The 21529-nt window shown below is 40.4% G+C and overlaps 1 protein-coding gene across 1 annotated transcript; it reads right to left on the reverse strand.

Annotated features, from left to right (window-relative positions):
• Window positions 1–1995: 1995 nt before the first annotated feature.
• MS4A1 (membrane spanning 4-domains A1) lies at window positions 1996–21000 on the reverse strand. The gene is made up of 7 exons (XM_010956367.3): window positions 20844–21000; window positions 15743–15917; window positions 15174–15293; window positions 13730–13789; window positions 11913–12149; window positions 4739–4840; window positions 1996–3873 (listed from the first exon to the last, which is right to left on the reverse strand). Exons 2-7 carry the CDS (start codon window positions 15899–15901, stop codon window positions 3658–3660), a joined length of 894 nt encoding a protein of 297 aa, XP_010954669.1. The 5' UTR covers window positions 15902–15917; window positions 20844–21000; the 3' UTR covers window positions 1996–3657.
• Window positions 21001–21529: the final 529 nt, after the last annotated feature.

Below are 21529 nucleotides of genomic sequence, written 5' to 3' on the forward strand. Positions count from 1 at the left end.
TTTATACATTCTGGATACTAGACCCTTGTCAGATATGTAATTGGCAGGTATTTTCTCCCCTTCTCCCCTTCTGTGGATTGCTTTCACTTTCTTTATGGTGCCCTTTGAAGTGCAGAAGTTTTAAATTTTGATGATGTTCAGTTTATTTACTTTTTCTTGTTTGCTTATGCTTTTGGTGTCATACCTAAGAAACCACTGCCTAATCCAAGGTCATGAAGTTTACACCTATGTTTTCTTCTAGGGGTTTTATATTTTTAGCTCTTACACTTAGGCCTCTGATGCACTTTGAGTATATGGTATGAAGTCATCGTCCAATTTCATTCTTTTGCATGTGGGTGTCCACTTTCCCCATCACAATTTGTTGAAAAGATTATTTTTTCCCCATTGAACTTCCTTGGATCCCTACTGGTTATCTTTTAGTACATTTATTTGTTATCATCTCCAGTTTGGCATTAAGATTTGAAGGCAGGGAGCTTCTTTTATCTTTAGGTATACCCTTCTTTACTTAACAGTAGGCCAACCCATAGTAGGTGCCTAATGGGTGCATTGCCAGTATCTCTCTTTCCAGCCAGATAGGAAGCTCTGAAAGGAGAGGACTCTGATTATTTTTAGTTCATCAGTAAGCTGAAATCAATAAATATTCTTGGATGAGTGAATTAATGATTGCTTACTGATTAGTTCATGTCTTACTTGAGTAGTTTTGTTCTCTCTTGCCGCAGAATACATACTAGGTAAGTAATTTTCTTACACTAAGTCACCAAGGTGAGGGGTAAGTAAAGGGTATACAAGCAGGTTTTGAATTAAAGTTTCCAGACTTTACTTAGGAAAATTGCTCATTTGTGTTTTAGGTTATATACCAGGAATTAAAAACAAATCAAATCCAAACTCATTTCTGTGTGTTGGATTTGTTTCTTGTCAAAGTGTAATAAAAATTAATTTCCTGGTTTTTAACAAGTGCCAGTACTTCCTACTGGCAGTGTGACAAGGCCTGACGTGTGAAGCCATATTTTGAATAATGAGAAGAGGAAATACGTTATCTTTCTTGCTCATGAGTTCTGCAACTCTAAAAGTGACTTAAAAAAAAAAAAAAGGAAATACCCTAAGTACCCAATTATAGAAGAGGAATAGTGAATTATTCTCTGTTGATTCAGTGAAGTGCTAAGTTGCGACTAAAAATGATACTTATGAAAATTATGTATCAATAAGGGAATATTAGGACGTAAATTTAAGTATAAAAAGATTGTATTATGCAGTGACTGTGACTGGGTAAAATTACGTGTTGCCATGAACTAGGATGATCAACCATCCTGGTTTGCCTCGGACTGTATGGATTTTAGCACCGAAAGTTCTGCATCCCAGGAAATCTCTCAGTCCCAAGCAAACTGGGGTGGTCAGCCACCCTACTTTGAACAAATGGTCCAAGGGATGATTGGGGAGAAGGTCATAGCAAGGATTTTCATTCTTTTTTGAGAGTATACATCAGTGGTGTCTCATAAGGAGTTCTAAATGAGGTCAGTAAAAACTAATTATTTGAGACTATAAAAATGAATAAAATAAACGGAAATTCTTAAGGAAACCATGGGCGTGGAGATGGATACTCATATACATTTCAGAAGTCAAAAAAATGAAACAGAAATAAGATCTTGTCTTTTCCGGTGGTTTTCTCATTGATGTCTGCCTTGTGTCTACCATTGCCACACCTTCTTCCCTTTCCCCTAGTTCAAGGCAGGGACTAGTCCTAGTCCATTGCCATATGTTGCAGTCCTGTTCTGGAGTACAGAGAGTGAGGAATATGTTCTTAATGACTATTCCATGAACATTTTCCTTGGGGAGGTGTGTAAGAGTATATTGACATGAATAGTCAGTGTCCTGATGTCTCACAGTTCAAACCCAGATTGGGGTTATGTGAACATGCTTACGGCTGCAGGAGCCTCCCATAGTCAAAATGCTACAAGAGTAAAAAAGACTGGGGAAATATCATGTTGGAATCATCTGTTGCTGACAAGAACACAAATACAGTTTTATTCATTTAAAGCCATTTTGAGGATGTTACATAGACAGAAAATATCCCACTTCCTTTTTTTTTTTTCTAATCACAGGAACTGTCTTCCATTGGTGGACCCTAACAAAGTGGAAATATCACAGAGGGGGGCAATTACATTGTCTATATACCTGCCAGAGTCTGGTAGCACTCAGCATGTAGCAAATGCTCAAATGTAGTTGATAGATTATAGTGACATCTTTCCAGGTGTAGGTAAGTACTAGTATCTCTAAATATGAGCAAGAATCGGGAAGTAGGGTAACTATTCCCTACGGTTTGGCATTGTAACTAATTATGCTGTTTTCAAGTATGATCTTTCTCAGAATGCCTGTAGCACTTAGTGTCTGCATTATATAATCTGACAGCTAATTATATATGAATGATTCTTTGAAGTTTGTGAACGTCTAAGTCTTTTTATCACCAAGGGGTAAAACCTGATTTCTGACTCTTGTGTATGTCTCTCTCAACACCTGTTTCGTGCTACTCAGGGGGTAGGTGCTTGATAAAACCTGTTGACATGGCTCTCTAGTGATTTATGCAGGCATTGGATAGGCAATTTGTTTATTTCAAACATGACAGCATTTGAATAAGAAGATCTGAGTATGAAACAAGGCTCTCAAAATTGCTAGCTGTGACCATTGACAAATTACCTTTCCTTATTTACAAGCTACTTGGCCTCTTTGAATCATTTGTAAAATAGAGATAGGGATTTTTTTCCTTGATCATGGAAGACCAATCACAATTATTTGATAAAATACTTTATGAACTGGAAAATATTCTACAAATACAAGTATTGATTACCATATGCAGTTTGGGTACTCATGGTGGCATTTTTTTCTTTCATTCTTTCTTCTCTTGATGAAAGGCTGAAAGTAGGTAGACAGTGCAAGACAAGAGGCTAGAGCAGGAGTTTGGGAAAGTTAAGACAGAGAGTGACGTCATGTCCATGTAAAACCAGTGCTCTTTGTACAAAGACAAGGCTGAGTACTGGCTCCTTAGAGCTTCACTGATGGGGTGTGGAGACCACAGTGCCAGCCCCATAGAAACATAGTCAGAATAGGTTCTTTATTATACCTCATTATTATTATTTTTTTACTTTCCTTAAAACAGTGGTGCTAAAGAGACTGCACAAAAAATGTAGATGTGGAAGGAGTTTAGATCAGTTTAGGGATGGCATGGAACACTTTTTTTTTTTCTCCTGGTGTGGAGTCTCCATACTGCAAAGGGAAAAATGAAACAAAAAACAAAAAACAAAAAAAACCCAAACCAACCCTACTATTGCTGCTACTACTGCAACTACTGCAACTACTACTATACCTTACCCAAGGAAAAGGCTAATAAGGAATCACGTTCTGCAGCCCTTATTCAGCCTTTTCTTTTAATGTAAGAAAACTGTCCTAAACAAGAAACACGACGACACGATCTGCTACAAGGGCCTATATAATTCACTCTCTGAATGAGGATGGGAGAAGGGAGCTGTGGTCACTCCATGTAAAGACCAGAGAGAGATGTGCAGGATGCAGGCAGAATACCTCCAGAAGTGGGGGTAACTATGTCTCCTGGAAGCTGTGAACACTGATGCTTAAGAAAAGGAAAACGGAAAACAGAAAAGTAGTTTAAGGGGCACCATCATTTTCTATTGGTGAGGATTCCTGCTCTTCGGGAGGTTCTGGGAAGTTTATTTCTGTTTCTTCTTCTTCTTCTTGGACTGGAATAATTTCAATGTCTTCTTCATTCTTTGGTTGGGGAGCTATTTCAGGCTGCTCAACCACCTCTTCTTTTATTTCAATTGCCTGTTCTTTTTTTTCTTCAGCTGACAGGAGAACTATATTCTAAAACACAAAATTGAATACATTTTTCTTGACCTTTATCAAAGGGAACATCTCTCAACACTCTGTCCGAATATCAAATACTTCCTAGTTTTTATGTTATTTATATTGTTTTCTACATGTTTCCAAATCCCAGGATTGATTTCCCAGCTGTTCAAAAATCCATACCACATCACTTATCAAGGCTCATTCTCAAGTCCAGTGGATATCTGACACTTTGCCTGGAATGATCATTCAGTATTTGGAAAAGAACACTGCAATAGTGGAGGAATTTAGATTTTAGTTTTGATTGGCCTTTCTTCAAGATAACCTTGGGAAATAATCTTCTCTCTCTAATCCTATTTTCCTCATTTGTGAAATGAAGGAATTAATGATGATTTCTAAATTCTGTTCCAAACCCAACATTCTATGGTTCTGAAGCCATTGATAATAAATCTGTCACGGGGATATTCATATCTCCCAATTGTGGAACCACCTTGAACTTATTGTTTTGGAAGAGGGATTTTATGAAAAGAGTGGGGAGAAGGGGATACTGAGGATGAAGTGGGAGAACTAGTGGCCTTAATCAGTCTTTGACCTTGAGCCATGCATTTATACATTAAGTATGGAATCCTGAAATCAAGGTGGATGATGGAAGTCAAACAGAACTCAGGGTTATTAAGATGATGCACATACCATAGAACTGGATCCTCTGTCCACCCTTTAAACTTATTTCATTTTCCCTCATTATTGGTATTTTCTGCCCCCCAGGGTCATTTTTTTCCATGACGCTCCCAGTCCCAAAGTCTCATCAGATTACATTCTCCATAAATGATCCTTTGTAGGTGTGATTTTCCTAGAGGAGGGTTGTGAACTATATTCTACTTACAGCTTTGCGTCTGGAGCACATTTTTTTCCATTCAGTCTCAACAATGCCAGCTGTCACAAGTTTCTGGCATAAAGCAAAGATCAGCAACAATGCAAAAATGCCCTGAAGAACAGTAAAATGAGGGTGAAAATGTAATAATGAAAATGTAAGAATATGGTTGGTAGTCAGTAAATGACTGTTGACTAAAATTAAATGAATAAAAGATTAATTCTTGAGGGGAGTAATGACTAACTATAGAAACTACTAGTATTTGTATAACCCTAACCCTTAGCACAACTCCTGTCACACAACAGATAGTTAATCATGTTGCTGACAGAAAGTAAGGGAATAATGGGACTTCCAGTCAAGATGGTGGAGTAGTAGGACCACGAGCTTGCCTATCCTCATGCCTACAACAAAACCATAACTGACTGCTAAATAACCATCAAAAAAAAAAAAAAAAAAAAAAAAAAAAAAAGACTGGGACTAGCAACGAAGATCCTCTTCAAGTGGAAACATAAAGAGGGAAGCTCAGCAGGACAGTAGGAGGGGCGTACTCATGATATAATTGGTCCCCATCCCCTCCAAGAGGGCAACCACAAGCTGAAGAATAATTAAGTTACAGAGGCCCTTCCACAAGAATGAGAGTTCAGAGCCCCACGTCAGGCTCCCCAGCCTGGGGTTCTAGCACCGGGAGAAGAAGACTCCAGAACATCTGATTTTGAAGGCCAATGGGGCTTAACTCCCAGGACTGGAAGAAACAGAGATTTCACTCTCTTGGGAAGTGCAAACAAAATTTTGTGCATGCCAGGTCCAAAGGCAGAGGCAGTGACTTTATCGGAACCTGGGCCAGACCTTCCTGCTGGTTTTGGAAGGTCTCCTGGGGAGGTAGGGGGCAGCTGTGGCTCACCCTGGGGAGATAAAAGCTGGTGGGGGAAAAGACATTCCTGGAGTGTTTATCTACATGAGCTTTCCTGGAGGCTGCTTGGGTCATTAGCACCAAGCCTTAGCCCCACCCAACAGCCTGTAGGCTTAAGTTCTGGGAAGTCTCAGACCAAGCAACATACTGGGTGGGAACACAGTCCCACCCATCAGAAGACTTCCTGAACCACAGTCACCTCTAGACACACCCCTAGACACAGACTTACCCACTAGAGGGCCAGGACCAAGCTCCACTGAGCAGTGGGCAGGCACTGACTCCTCCTGCCAGGAAACCTGCACAAGCCTCTAGTCTAGCCTCATCCACCAGGGGGCAGACACCAGAAATAAGGAAACTACAATCCCAAAGCTTGTGGAAGGAATCTGCAAATACAGGCCAGACTTCACCCGGGACTGGCTAGACCCTGGCCCTTGGGTGACAAGAGAGGAGTATACTGCTGGGATGCATAGAACATCTCCCACAGAGGGCCACATCTCCAAGGTCAAGAAGTGTAACTAACCTACCTAAAAATACAGATAGAAAGAGAGACAGTATGAGGCAGCAGAAGAATATCTTTCAGGCCAAGGCACAAGATAAAATCCCAGAAGAAATAAGTGATGGGGAGACAGGCAATCTATCTCAGAAAGAGTTTAGAGTAAATATGGCGAAGAGTTTCAGAGAACTCAGGAGGAGTATAGACGCACAGAGTGAAGTTTTTAGCAAAGGATTAGAAAATATAAAAATACCCAAACAGAGCTGAAGAATACAATTACTGAAATGAAAAACACACTAGAAGGAACCAAGAATAGACTAAATGAGGCTGAAGAATGGATCAATGAGCTAGAAGACAGATTAGTGGAAGTCACCACTGCAGAACAGAAAAAAGAAAAAAGAATGAAAGGAAATGAAGATAGTTTAAAAGAACTCTGGGATAGCATGAAGCACACTAATATTTGCATTACAGGGGTCCCAGAAAGAGAAGAGGGAGAGGAAGGACCTGAGAAAATATTTGAAGAGATAATAGCTAACAACTTCCCTAACTTGGGAAATGAAACAGTACCCAAGTCCAGGAAGCACAGAGTTCCACACAGTTCCTCTTTAACCCAAAGAGGAACACGCCAAGGCACATAGTAATCAAACTGACAAAAATTAAGGATAAGGAGAAAATATTAAAGTCAGCAAGAGAAAAGCAACAAATAACATACAAGGGAATTCCCATAAGGTTATCAGCTGATTTCTCAGCAGAAACTCTACAGGCTAGAAGGGAGTGGCACGATTTAAAGTGGTGAAAGGGAAAAACTTTCTTGGAAAAAACCAAGAAAACTCTATCCAGCAATGCTCTTGTTCAGATTTGATGGAGAAATCAAAAACTTCACAAATAAGCAAAACCTAAAAGAATTTAGTACCACCAAACCAGCTTTACAACAAATGTTAAAGGAACTTCTCTGGTCATCAAACCATAAGAAAAGAGAACAAAAAGAAGAAAGAGAGAAAAAAGACCTACAGAACAAACCAAAAACAGTTAACAAAATGGCAATAAGAACATACGTATCGATAATTACCTTAAATGTAAATGGATTAAATGCTCCAACCAAAAGATATGACTGGCTGAATGGATACAAAAACAAGACCCATATATGTGCTGTCTATAAGACACCCACTTCAGAGTTAGACACACATGCAGACTGCAGGTGCATGGATGGAAAAAACTACTCCATGCAAACAGAAACCAAAAGAAAGCTGGAATAGCAACACTTTTATCAGACAAAATAGATGCTTAAAGACTGTTATAAGAAACAAAGAAGGACACTACATAATGCTCAAGGGATCAATCCAAGAAGAAGTTATAACAATTGTAAATATATATGCACCCAACATAGGAGCTCCTTAATATATAAGGCAGTTGTTAACAAACATAAAAGGAGAGATCAACAATAACACAATAATAGTGGGGACCTTAACACCCATTTATATCAATGGACAGATCATCCAGACAGAAAGTCAATGAGGAAATACAGACCCTAAATGATACTTAGGCCAGATGGACTTAATTGACATCTGTAGAGTATTCCATCAGAAATCAACAGAATACACATTCTTAAGTGCACATGGTACATTCTCCAGAGTCAATCACATGTTGGCCCACAAAGCAAGCCTCAGTAAATTTAAGAAAATTGAAGTCACACCAAGCATCTTTTCTGACCACAACGCTATGAGGTTAGAAATCAACTACAAGAAAAAAACTGCAAACACGTGGAGGCTAAACAATATCCTACTAAACAACCAGTAGATCACTGAAGAAATCAAAGAGGAAATCAAAAAATTCTTTGAGACAAATGAAAACGAAAACACAATGATCTAAAACCTCTGGGACACAGCAAAAGTAGTTCTAAGAGGGAAGTTTATAGTGATACAAACCTACCTCAGAAAACAAGAGAAACCTTAAATAAACACTTAATCTTACACGTAAAGTAGCTGGAGAAAGAAGAACAAACAAAACCCAACGTTAGTAGAAGAAAAGAAATCATAAAGACTTGAAATAAATGAAATAGAGACTAAAAAAGCAATAGAAAAGATCAATGAAACAAAAGCTTGTTCTTTGAAATGATAAACAAAATTGATAAACCTTTTACTCAGACTCATCAAGAATAAAAGGGAGAGGGCCCAAATTAATAAAATCAGAAATGAAAGAGAAGTCACAACCAACACCACAGAAATGCAAGGGATCGTAAGAGGCTACTATGAGCAACTGTACACCAACAAAAGGACAACCTAGAAGAAATGGACAATTTCTTAGAAAGGTACAATTTGCCAAGACTGAATAAGGAAGAAATAGAAAATATGAATAGACCAGTTACCAGTACTGAAATTGAATCAGTAGTTAAAAATCACCCAACAAACAAAAGTTCAGGATCAGATGGCTTCACAGGTGAATTCTACCAAACATTTAGAGAAGAGTTAACACCTATCCTTCGGAAACTATTCTGAAAAATTGCAGAGGAAAGAATACTTCTGAACTCATTCTATGAAGCCACCATCACCCTGACAAAGATATCATGAAAAAAGAAAATTACAGGCCAATATCACTTATGAATATAGATGCAAAAATTCTCAACAAAATACTAGCAAATTGACTCCAACAATGAATTAAAAAGATCATACACCATGATCAAGTGGGATTTAACCCAGGGATGCAAGGATTCTTCAATATTTTCAAATCAATCAGTGTGATACACCACATGAACAAATTGAAGAACAGAAACCATATGATCATCTCAATAGATACAGAAAAAGCTTTTGATAAAATTCAACATCCATATATTGTAACTCTCCAGAAAGTGGGCATAGAGGGAACATAACTCAACATAATAAAGGCCATATATGACAGACCCACAGCTAACATCATACTAATGGTGAAAAGCTGAAAGCATTCCCTCTAAGATCAGGAACAAGACAAGGATGCCCACTCTTGACACTTGTATTCAACAGTTTTGGAAGTCCTAGCCATAGCAATCAGAGAAGAAAAAGAAATAAAGGGAATCCAAATCAGAATAGAAGAAATAAAACTGCCACTGTTCACAGATCATATGATACTTATATATAGAAAACCCTAAAGAAGCAACCAGAAAACTACTAGAGCTCATCAATGAATTTGGTAAAGTTGCAAGATATAAGATTAATATATAGAAGTCAGTTGCATTTCTATATACTAACAATGACATAGCAGAAAAAGAAATTAAGGAAACAATCCCATTTACCATCGCACCAAAAAGAATAAAATACCTAGGATTAAACGTACCCAGGAGGCAAAGGACCTGTACTCTGAAAAGTATAAGACACTGATGAAAGAAATTGAACATGACATAAACAGATGGAAAGATATACTGCATTCTTGGATTAGAAGAGATGGATATTGTTAAAATGGCCACACTATGCAAGGCAATATGCAGATTCAGTGCAATCCCTATCAAATTACCAATGATGTTTTTCACAGAGCTGGAACAAAAAATGTTAAAATTTGATCGAAACACAAAAGGCCCCAGATAGCCAAAATGTCTTGAAAAAGGAGAGTGGAGTTGGGGAAATCATGCTCCCTGACTTCAGACTATACTACAAAGCTACCGTAATCAAAACAGTATGGTACTGGCACAAAAACAGACACATAGCTCAATGGAACAGGATGGAAAGTCCAGAAATAAACCCACGCACTTGTGGTCAATTAATCTATGACAAATGAGGCAAGAATATACAATGGAGAAAAGACAGTCTCTTCAATAAGTGGTGCTGGGAAAACTGGACAGCTACATGTAAAAGACTGAAAGTAGAACATTCTCTAACATGATATACAAAAATAAACTCAAAATGAATTAAAGATCTAAATGTAAGACCAGATACTATAAAACTCCTAGAGGAGAACACCCTTTGACATAAATCATGGAATTATTTTTTTCAAACTGGCTCCTAGAGTAATGGAAATAAAAGCAAAAAGTAAACAAATGGGATCTAATTAAACATAAAAGCTTTTGCACAGCTAAGGATACCATCAAAAAAGTGAAAAGACAGCCTACATAATGGAAGGAAATATTTGCAAATGATGCAGCTGACAAGGGACTAAATTTCCAAAATTATTTAATAATTTCCAACAGCTCTTACAGCTTAATATCAAAAAAGCAAGCAACCCAATCGAAAAATGGACAGAAGACCTAAAGAGACATCTCTCCAGAGCAGACATCCAGATGGCCAACAAGTACCTGAAAAGATGCTCAACATCACTGTTAGAAAAATGCAAATCAGAAGTACAAATGAGATATCACCTTACACCAGACAGAATGGCCATCATTAAAAAGGCCACAAATGACAAATGCTAGAGAGGGTGTGGTGAAAAGGAACCCTCCTACACTTCTGGGGGGAATAAAAATTAGTGCAGCCACTATGGAGGTCAGTATAGAAGTTCCTTAAAAAACTAAAAATGAACTTACCCTATGATTCAGCAATCCTATTCCTGGGCATATATCCAGAGGAAAACATAGTTTGAAAAGACACATGAACCCCAGTGTTCACAGCAGCACTATTTATAATAGCCAAGACATGGAAACAACCCAAATGTCCATCGACAGATGACTGGATAAAGAAGATGTGGTATATATATACAATGATGAATACTACTCGGCCATAAAAAGAGAGTAAAATAATGCCACTTGCAGCAACATGGATGACCTGGAGATCATCATTCTAAGTGAAGTAAGTCAAAAAGAGAAAGAAAAGTACCATACGATATCACTCATATGTGTAATCTAAAAAAAAGACACAAATGAATTTATCTACAAAACAGAAATGGATTCACTGACATAGAGAACAACCTTATGGTTACCAGGGGATAAAAGAGGTGGGGAGGGATAAATCAGGAATTCAAAATTTGCAACTCTTGGGGAGTAATAGAAATGTTAGCTATCTTGACTGTGGTGGTAGTTTCATTGGGGTATGCATCTATCAAAATTCATCAAATTGTACATCTGAAATATGTGTATTTTACTGTAGGGGAATCATACCACAATAAAGGTGTTTTTTTATATATATACATACACACACACACATATATATATATACACACATATACACACACACACACACACACACACACACATACACACACACACGCACGCACATATGAATAAATAAATGGTAATACCAAAAACAAACAAACAAAAAAAAGAAACGAAAAAAAGAAAGCAAGGCAGTAATAATTAGTTGAAAAATCAATTCTATGTAGGCAGGAATAACTCCTGAGTCCCAGATTAAGTGTATCCAGCTTTAGGTGGTGTGGTATCATGGGAAGGAAACTTCTACATACTTGGGAGATGCATTTTTTTCCCCCTTCAAACTCTATACCAAAAAAGTCCTTGAGGCAAAAGATGTTCATTACAACTTAGCTTCTTCAGTATTCATCTTAATCAATAATAATAATGAATATTAATTCCATTAATGATAATATAATAATGGTACATTTTAAAGTAAACACTAAAGTAGCACTTTCTATCTACCAAACACTATTCTACCTGCTTTGCATGTGTTAACTCGTCCCTCAAAACAGCCTTATAAGTACTGTTACCTTCCCCATTTTACAGTTGAAGAAACTGAAGTACAGAGTGGCTAAAATTCTTGCTCAAAGCTGTATAGGCAATAAGTAACAGACATAGACAGTCTGGATCCAGAGCTTATGGTCATAAGAAAAATGCCATACTTCCTCCCTGAAAATAAATCTAGTTTCACACTTACCAAGAACACAGATCGTATGCTGTCACAATATTTCATAGATAGAGAGTTTTTGTCAGTGGGGTTAGCTGGTTCACAGTCGTGTATGTTAATGTATGGCGTGGGAACTTTAATAAAATTCAAAGTCTTCATTTTAAAAAAATGGGAAATTGTGATATTAAATATGTCCATGATCAAAAAAATTACTCCAGAAATCGCAGCAAAGAGACTCAACGAGTTCATTATGATTTTCCCTTTGACCTGAAACAGATACATAAATTTTATCAATTGGGCTTAATTCATAATTAGAGAATATAAGGTAGGATGGAATTTCAGATCCCATTCCCCTGACTCAAAAAAGTACTACACCTAAATCATACTAAATTAGACTTCTCTTGGTTGTTTTTAGTCTCTTGGTCACTATAAAATTAAAAAAGGAAAAAACCTCCAGATCTCAAGCCTGTTCCTTTCTCAGTCTTCCCTGTCTCCTTCATGCCGTCACCATCCAGTCAGTTTATCAAGAAAGCATTCTATGAGTGATCCTCGTACTTGCTTTCTCTGCCACTGCCACCATCCTACTAGGCATTCGGTACCCAATGGTTGAGTAAATGAAAATAAGTAGTAACCAGGTTCTATCTTTCTGCATAAGAGGGGAGAAGGGAGAGAGAGAAGAAGGTTCCTCAGCACAGTGAATCAGGATGGTATTGTGGGTATAGGTAGGGACAGAGCAGATAGAACCCTGTAGGTCCAAACCATCAAGTGGAAAAAGCCTGCAGCGAGAACAGTAACACCTGCTCCCTGTTGACATAGGATGCAGTCAGCACCAGTCAGACATCTTTCAAAATACAATTAGAGCTGATGTCTCTGGGTAGCACGGGTAAGAGGATGCCTGTGTGTCCATTCTACCTTGCAGGGATACAAGGTTGAAACAGGAAGATATATGTGACAAGTACCATAATGATACGGGGTTATTGATGATTATTTTAAGACACATACTTCACCCCGGGTTGTACGACCTACAGGTGGCAAGTCAGTAGGACTGGCTGTGTTTGGAGAAGAAATACAACTTGATCTTCATAAACAGCGCCCCCTCCCCTCCAAATTGAGTTTGTCAGACTACCTCCAGAGAGGTGCCATCTTAATCTCCTCAGTCCCTCACTGATTTTGCAAGTGACTTAAATTAGTTATAGCTTAGTAAGTGTAAAAAAAGCTGAGGAAGGAAACTTGCTGGTAAGCTCTTGACCTGCAGAGAATTGGGAGTTCTTCCTGGATGTGACTGTGTCCCAAGGGCTTATACGTAGCAGAACACTCTAGCTCTTCCTAGCCTCTGAGGCACCTTCATATGCGTGACTCCAGTTTACCCTCAGGATAATTGCATACAATAGCAAGGACTGTCATCTCCATTCTCTGGGGGAAAACTCAGAGGTACGTAGAAGTAGACTGACTTGCTCAAGGTTACAGCTCAGGGTTAACTAGGACTTGAGTCAATCACAACATTGATTACACAGTCTTCCTAAATCCTGGTCTGAGAAACGACAGGGCTTTCAAAGAGATCTTAGTCTCACGGAGCATTTCACATTCCTAAGACCATAAGCATGCTCTTTACTGATCTGCCTTTAATTCTATTTCCATGGACATATTTCAGGTGGACCTCATCCCCCTCCCTCTTTTTTTAATGAAGAAAGCCAACAACAGCATCATAGAAGATCTTTTGCTTTTTCAGATTAAGAGATAACTCAGTACTACTGTGATTCCAAAGGTCTGCAAGGTCCTTGATTTCAACTGAGAAAATAGATAATTTTCTCTGATGTGTGGGGAAGAAGGACATAACGATCACTTGCCAAACTCTCCCTGGAGTTTTTCTCCGCCGCCGCTGCCAGGAGTGATCCGGAAATGATAAACTGTAAAAAGAAAGGTGGTGGGTGGGGAAGCGGGTGGGAGAGATGGGAGGAGCAGCAGGGAGGGAGAGAGGAGGGCAGACAGAGAGGGAGATCACTTTAAACATTGAGAAGTGGTTGTCAAAAAGTTATCCACACTTTCACCACTTTCACTAAATTATCCAGCCCTTTTTATTGGATTCATTCACTTTTTCAGCCATATCTCTCCTTTATTCAGATTCAGCCGCATTCAGTCCATGCCTTTTAGTCAACTGACTGGGGAGCTGTGACCAGAAATATACTAAGACCAGAGGCAGAACTGGTATTTCCATGCCAATTAGTACTCACACTGTGAATCTGAAAGTTTTATTTTTAGTTTCCCTTCCTTCCTTCCTTCCCTCCTTCCTTCCTTCCTTCTTTCCTTTCCTCCCTCCCTCCCTCCCTCCTTCCTTCCCTCCTTCCTCCTTCCTTCCCTCCTTCCTTCTTTCTTTCTTTCTTTCTTTCTTTCTTTCTTTCTTTCTTTCTTTCTTTCTTTCTTTCTTTCTTTCTTTCTTTCTTTCTTTCTTTCTTTCATCTGTGGACTTGTGGAATTGCTCTTTGGAGTTCACAGTGATTTACATAGCTTTGGTGGAGATCAAAGAGTGAATCAAAGTAGAAGAAATACTTGGCCTGAATGTCATATGATGCTATTAAAATAATCACAGGAAGTGATCATTATGTCTCATCTTCCTTTTCCACTGTTCAGGCTGTAAAGTGTAGGAAACTCATGTTCTAATCCATCTCTTCTTGTTCTGGAAATTTCAATCCTGGACTCATGTTTATAATAGTGACTATGAAAGTGTCATGGTGATGTAAACATCACTGCCCTGTACCACATCCAGACAGGGCTACGAGCTTGGAAGACATGCACATGAGACAGACATAAGGAATACTGCTCTGCTGATAAGTGAGAGGAGATTTATTTGGGTTGAGACTGATTTCACCACGTGGACAGTAACTAAAGAGAACTGTAGGGAAGAAGGGCCAGGCAGAAGGAAGTGGGGTGTTCCTGCTCCTCTTTGCTTTCTGAAATATCATGCTCTTCTACAGTCCAAATGTCTAGTACCCACACCCCCACCCCGCCTTAGCCCCCGCCATTGACTTGGAGAGGTCCTGCTTTGGGCAGTCTTCCTTCCCTGTGGAGATCCATGTAGGGCAGCTTTCTCTGAATTCCCATCAAGCATGCCCACTCAACTGTGGGACTCATGCTCTATTTAGTCAACCTCTATTTCTGCTAAATTCCTTCAACCAGATAACCTACTTCCTTCCTATGTTTTCTTCTACACGGAAATCATCAAGTATATTCCTGTGGAGCTTTTTAATGTTTTTGTCTGCATCACTCCCCAAATGGTTGTTAGTTTTTACTCACCATAATGCCTCCCCAGAAAGGGTACCACAGAATTACACAGATCGGTACGTAGACCTCCATGTGGATCAACAGGAAGCCGCCTATGGCAATGTGGAAGAGCCCATTCATAATCTGGACAGCCTAGGGAGGGAACAGGGGCACTGATGGATGAACTGAAATCACCAGTCAGAAAACAGAGACGAAGCTGGAAGCCCTAGCTCTTGAGCTGAGTGGGGCTGCATAAGATGCCCAAAAGCAAGTGTTGAAGGTATCAAGACCCTTGTCTGGTTCGGATCCATTTTCCCCACCACCTGAGGCATTTCCAAGGCAGTTATGCCTCGGATGTTGAACTGGGTAATGAACTGGGATGGGAGACCCCTAACTCTGCAAGCCTCAAAATTAAGGGGCATAAAATCACCATGGTAATTTCTCTTTACACCTCTGATTTTGCCCACTGTGTCAGACAGAAAGAACACCTCAGGCTGGATCAAGTACCCTCAGGTCGGCTTGAACTCTGTACCTGGCCTACAGCATCTGCTTCTATAGGCCAGAGAATCCCTGGGGTGTGGAATGAAGGGCAACCGACTTACCCCCAGAGCCTTAGATTCCCTCAAGAAGAAGCCTTGGGTGGGGCCCACCATTGAAGGCACCCTCCTGGGAATCCGTCTTTGGACAGGATACATGGAAATAGGACCTTTCATGGGATCTGCTGGGACAGCCCCAGTCATCGAATTTCTGGGTGTCGTCATTTCACCCTCCAGACTCCTACAAATAGAGCAAAAAATTAAGTGAGCAGAGAGAGAACAGGATTTTTGGCAGCCTTTTGTCTTGTGTCATGCATCTGAATACTTCCCTCTGTCTTCTCTCTGTGGGTGTCACTGATGGGAGGCATGGCCTCTTCCTGGCAGCTTTGGATCTGAGGCAAGCCCTACTGCCATGTCCCAAGACAGTGTCCAGAGGGGGCGTCTCAGACAAGGATGGACGGGCTCAGGGATCCCTGCCATTATTCTGGGCAACCATGTTTGGGACATGTTTTCTCTTCATAGAGAATATCATGCTCGTATATCTGTATGTTCTGTGTGTCTGTCATCCTTGGATGCTTTTCGTCCGCTTTCATATTGGAAAATGTACTTTGTGTTGACTTGTCCTTGTCCTTTTGCTTATCTGCTTTTGTCCATTGTGATGGACCAGATGCATCATGATGGAGTATGATGGGGAGCCATCCTTGGAATGAAGAGGGCCTGATTCAGTCTTCCCGTACCTCTAACTCTGCGACCTTGAGTAAATCATGTCAAGGAGGCTCTCTAAGTTTCTGTGTAAGACTATAGCTTCCTGAGTCAGAGTGCCTAGGTTCAAGTCATGATTCTTCTATTTGCTGTGAAACTTTGGGCAAGTTTCTTAAATTCTCTGGGTCTCAAGTTCTTCAGCCATAAAATGGGGATAGTAATCATTCTCATCTCATAGGGTTGCTGTAAGACTTAAATGGGCTGGTGGTGTGTGCATGGCTGGTGTCTTTTCATTGTTGGGGGCGTGGCTAGCTCAGATGTCAGCTTCTCAGAGAAGCCTTCCCTGAACCCCTAGTGCACAGTGCATCTCACCACACCCCATTTTATTTGCTTCATGGCCTTATCAGTTTGAGGAATTACCTTATGTGTTTGCTTGTTTCTTGTCTGTTTCTCCCCACTAGAATATAAATTCCATCAAAGCAGAGATCTTGTGTTCTCTCTTACTCAATATTTAAAATTATGCCTGGATTTAGTAGTGTCTTCATAAATATTATCAAAGAAGTAAATGTATATATAGCACTCGTGTCTCAATAATTATTAGCTGCTTTTGTTGCTGTTCTAGTTCTTAATATTATTACCCTTATGAGCACTAATTTCTATTTTTTATCTGAAAAATGAGAACAATACCCCTTTCACAGACATGTTGTGAGAAATAAGTTCGTTAACACATGTGAAAGTACCTAGTACGCAGGGAGAAAGTAGTAAATGCTGTTTGTTCGTAGAATTCTTTGTCTACACGTTTCTGGAGAGAAACGTCCCTCTCCAGCTCTGACACTTTAGGACTGTTCAGCCCTCTTCATCTTGTCATCCCCTTTGGTATTCATTTCTTTATGTCAGTTACTTACATGAATCCTATTGGGTCTTTCCTGGGCCCTCCCTGGAAATCTCTCTTGAGGGACACATCTTTGGCCTTGTCTTTATTGACTGTAAGTCATGTAAGGGGCCTTGGAGGCCAAGGCTGTCTGTCCAGCTTGCTTATCTTTAAAGCCACGCAGAGGCGGGCACCTGCAGGCTTGCCGTAGGACAGGTGCGTGGGCGTCTCCCAGGCCTCACATCTGTACCCACTTTCTAGTAACAAAGGCATTTCACACCTAGAATCTCATCTGAGCCTCACAGTGTAGACAAGGGATGAATCACTGCCCCTATTTTGTAGAAAGGGTAACAAGGGCACAGAGAAGTTAGGTAACCTGTTCAAAGTGACATAACCATCAGAGATTTAAAGTGAGGACTCAGGCCTAGCCAACAGGGTATCGATGGTACCAGGCTGCTTTGTCCTCCGTGGGGAATAGGACTTCCGCCTTTCACTTATGAATCTCTTCCTTCTTCTTCAAACAGATGTGCTAAGTGGATGACTGTAAATCAGCTGAAAACAGAATACTTGTCTGGGCCATGGCTGAAGGGGAAGACAGGAGACTTGGGGTGCTCCACACTTGTTTCTGTCCCAGCTCTAGATTACCAGATGTCATGTGGTCTTAGGGATCTGCTTTGTACCACAATCCACCCCACAAGACCACCAGCACAAGGGAATGTATGAATATCGACCACTAAGGAGTTTACAGACTGATTCTGGTCTCCAGGCAGAGTTTTTAAGGCTAATCAGAACCTCAGAAACCATTTGCTCATTTGACAAATGAGGAAGCTGTGGCCTGGGGCTGGGACATTGCCTTGGTGAAGACCTTGCACCTATAGATGGAGCCAAACCAGAAGGCAGCCACCAAGGCTCTGAGGTTGGTGGTCTTCCTGCTACACCACGGGCTGAACCACAGAGTTGAAGTTGTTTACTGGGCTATTGTGTATCTAGTTCCAACTCCCCCAACACCTTCCTTACTAAGTGGGCATTTTGTGTTTTTTTAGATGTGAAAATGGAGGTTCTGAAGGGTTAATTAATTTTTCCAGAATATGTATGCAATGAGCTTGGAGTCACCACACTCCTGTCTGGAGGGCTCGTTTTAATGAGGACAACTTAAAGATCAAAGGTCATCCATTGGACAGAAGGAGATGATTGGACTACCATTATTTTAATTTTTCTTTATTTTTCAACTGCCTAAGGCTATGTCTGTGTGATCGGTGGGATAAACCTTTTACGTAAACAAGTCCTGCCTGAGCTGTGTCTACAACGGCTAATGGCAGTAATGACCTTTGGAGGGGAGTATTTTATTTCTCTTAAAACGATGTCTCACCATGACAGCTATATTTCTACAAAGCCTTCAACACATATTACTGTAAAATAGTTTATAAACATAAATATACTTGTTTCTATATGCTGCTTTATGTTTTATGGAAATAATCTCTCTGAAATATATACATGTTTTTATGCCAGGTCATTGTAGACTAACTGAGTAATGAAAGATTTCGTTCTATGGGAACATAAAACTAGACCATACACTCTTACAGATATTGTAGATTCCTGCAGCCTTAGCCTACATGTTTTTTCCCTTAATTGTTAACAATGACTGTTTGTTTCAACTGTGTGTTGTTCAGTGAACGATTGTGCTCAAAGACTCGTTGGTACACTAGTAGTGGTTACCGACCACGTTGGTCAAAATGTGGTAATAATAGGGTTCTATTTTCACTAAATTGTATTAAAATGAGGACTCAGTGTATCAGACGTGGCCCTATTTTATTATATCAATTTCTGCAAATCTTTTCTGATTTTTAAAAGGCACCCCTGTTTCTGCATCCATCCACTGAAGAAGATCTCACAGTCTTTATGGGTTTTGGTTTGAATAATGGCTTTTAGGTCCAATAATTCCATCATTTACTGTGAAGTTCAAAGCTGCCTAGCTTTTGTTACCTCAACTTCCTCCTTTGCCACTCAAAATAGTTTTGCATTTTTATCCTTTGTGGCCTCCTGGGCGCTTATCTCTGAGGAAGAATGTTCTTACTTCCTTTCCTTCCTTACTTGCTTCTCAGCCCCTCTCCTTCCACCAAGACGTTAGTCCTTCAGAGAAATCAGTCTGGCATCTTTCAGTCTCATTCTGTTCAGGGTGGTGTGTAGCAGAAAAAGCTAGTCCCAGCTCTGTCCCTTGCAACTTTTGTGATCCGATCTCTCAATCTCTATTCAAAGTCTTGTTTTGAAAACATGAGATCATTTGCAATTGATAAACTATTAACCGCTCAAAGAATAATTGTTATTACTGGACCCTTTTTAGGATTAAAACGCGCCGCAGTGTCCCCCAATCCCAAAGCCGCATGCCTTTAATCTAGCGCCGTCCCCCGGCCACTGCCCAGTCTCCCCAGCCCTGTACCCCTAGCTTTTTAAAAGCGTGTCGTTCCACTCGCTTCCTCCACTTCCTCACCACCCACTCCCTCCTTCGCACTTGGCAGCTAGTTTCTGCCAGAGCCACTCAGTTGAAACTGCTTGCTTCAAGGACTGGGCTGAGAAGCCAGGCAGCATCCCTCAGATCGTTTCATTTCTGCTTCCCCGTCACCCAGGTTGAAAACGTTGGAGCCATGTTCCTCTCCAGCTCCTTTACCTCCCATGGTGGGTCAATGGCCAAGTCATGCCCTTTCAACCTCCTTAAAGTCTCTTGTTTTGCACGTGGACTTTTTTTCTACTTCCAGTGCTCCCTCCCAGCACTGCCCCCCCTCCATGAGTTTGATTCTCATTTCCTCTCCTTTCATTTCCTCTCCTGGTTTAGCACAAAAATCTTGCTTTTCTACCTTCCATCTTTCTCTTTTCTAATCCATCCTCCCAAGGCTGCTAGATCAGATTCCTCAATCACTGCTGAAGTTCAGCTTTCCCTGAACTTGAGCTTTTGCTCCAATCTGTAATCACCTGCCAGAGGAACCCTTCACCTGGCCATCAGCTCTACCTGAGAAGCTTAACACCATCCAGGGATATTCACATTTAGTGGGATATCTTTGGAGACAAAAGCATTTAAAGCTAGAGGAATGGAGTTATTTTCATTAGAGCCATGACTGATTATTTTCTTACTTGGTACCAGATGGTTCTAAGAGCTTCAGGTTTTGAGCTCATTTAATCATCATAACGCAGTGGGTATTAATTACTCCTGCCCCCATTTTATAGATGAGGAAACTGAAGAACAGAGAAGTTTAGTAACTTGCCTGAGGTTATATGGCTTGTAAATAAATAGTAGAGCTCAGGTTTGAGCCCAGCAAGTTAGTCACTATGCTTTAATGGACATGATGCAATTGACTACTTTTGTAGAATGACTCGCAGTTGACTGGCCAGGGTCATTCTTGAGAGAGAGAGAGATTAAGGTTAAGGTAGTAGGTGGGCAGCAAGCCTCGGTATTGCCCCTCCTCAAATGATGACACTCTCAGAAAACCTGACCAAGGAAGCCCTAGAATTAAATCCAACAATCTCCAGTCTCCAAAATCATCCCATGCCTTATCCATCCCTTCTGGTCACTTAAACAAAGCAAGTTGATTGATTCCTTACCTGAGTCTCCAAGGCTTTAGGGCTCAAGGGAGGATTCGGATGCTTGCTGCTGAGTTCAGTTCGACAGCTACTTTCTCAAGCACACAGCGAGTGAGTGAGATGGTCCAGGCCTGGGATCTCTGACAGATACCAGGTGACAGGAAATCAGTGGCTTCTGCTACCTTGGGCTTCGCCCCAATTACTTTGGTTTAATCACACTTATCAGAGCCAGAGGATATACAAAAAAGTTTCTGCTGTACCAGGAGGTTTCACTTCTTGAAAAAGATCCCAGGGGACTGCCAGGCGTACTTTACGCTGCCTTAATTAGAAGAACTTTGCAGCCCCCACCCTGTACGCAGGTGTGGATGTTGGGTCCCCAAGGGCAAGAAGGGCTCTAGAAATTCTCCAAAGATGGGCTGGTAGGACTTTTACCTTTTTATGTTACTTTTAGGAGTGGGTAGGTAGGGAGGAGGCAGCCGCGCAGAAAGACTCAAGCATCATTAAGCCCACACCCTTGAGACTGTTGTAGGTATCTGTCCCCAGATAATGTCCTCGTTTGACCACACTTAGGGTTCCACTGGGACCCTGTATGTCTCATGTGGATTTTAGTAGGAATGGCCTAAAAAAATATTTTAGTGCTGTAGAGCATGTCCCCAGAAGCTTGAGGCAAGAGTTCCATATTCTGGGATATCCATTGAAATAGCACT

This window comes from Camelus bactrianus, chromosome 10 (genome assembly GCF_048773025.1).
Source record: "Camelus bactrianus isolate YW-2024 breed Bactrian camel chromosome 10, ASM4877302v1, whole genome shotgun sequence".
Taxonomy (NCBI): Eukaryota; Metazoa; Chordata; class Mammalia; order Artiodactyla; family Camelidae; genus Camelus; species Camelus bactrianus.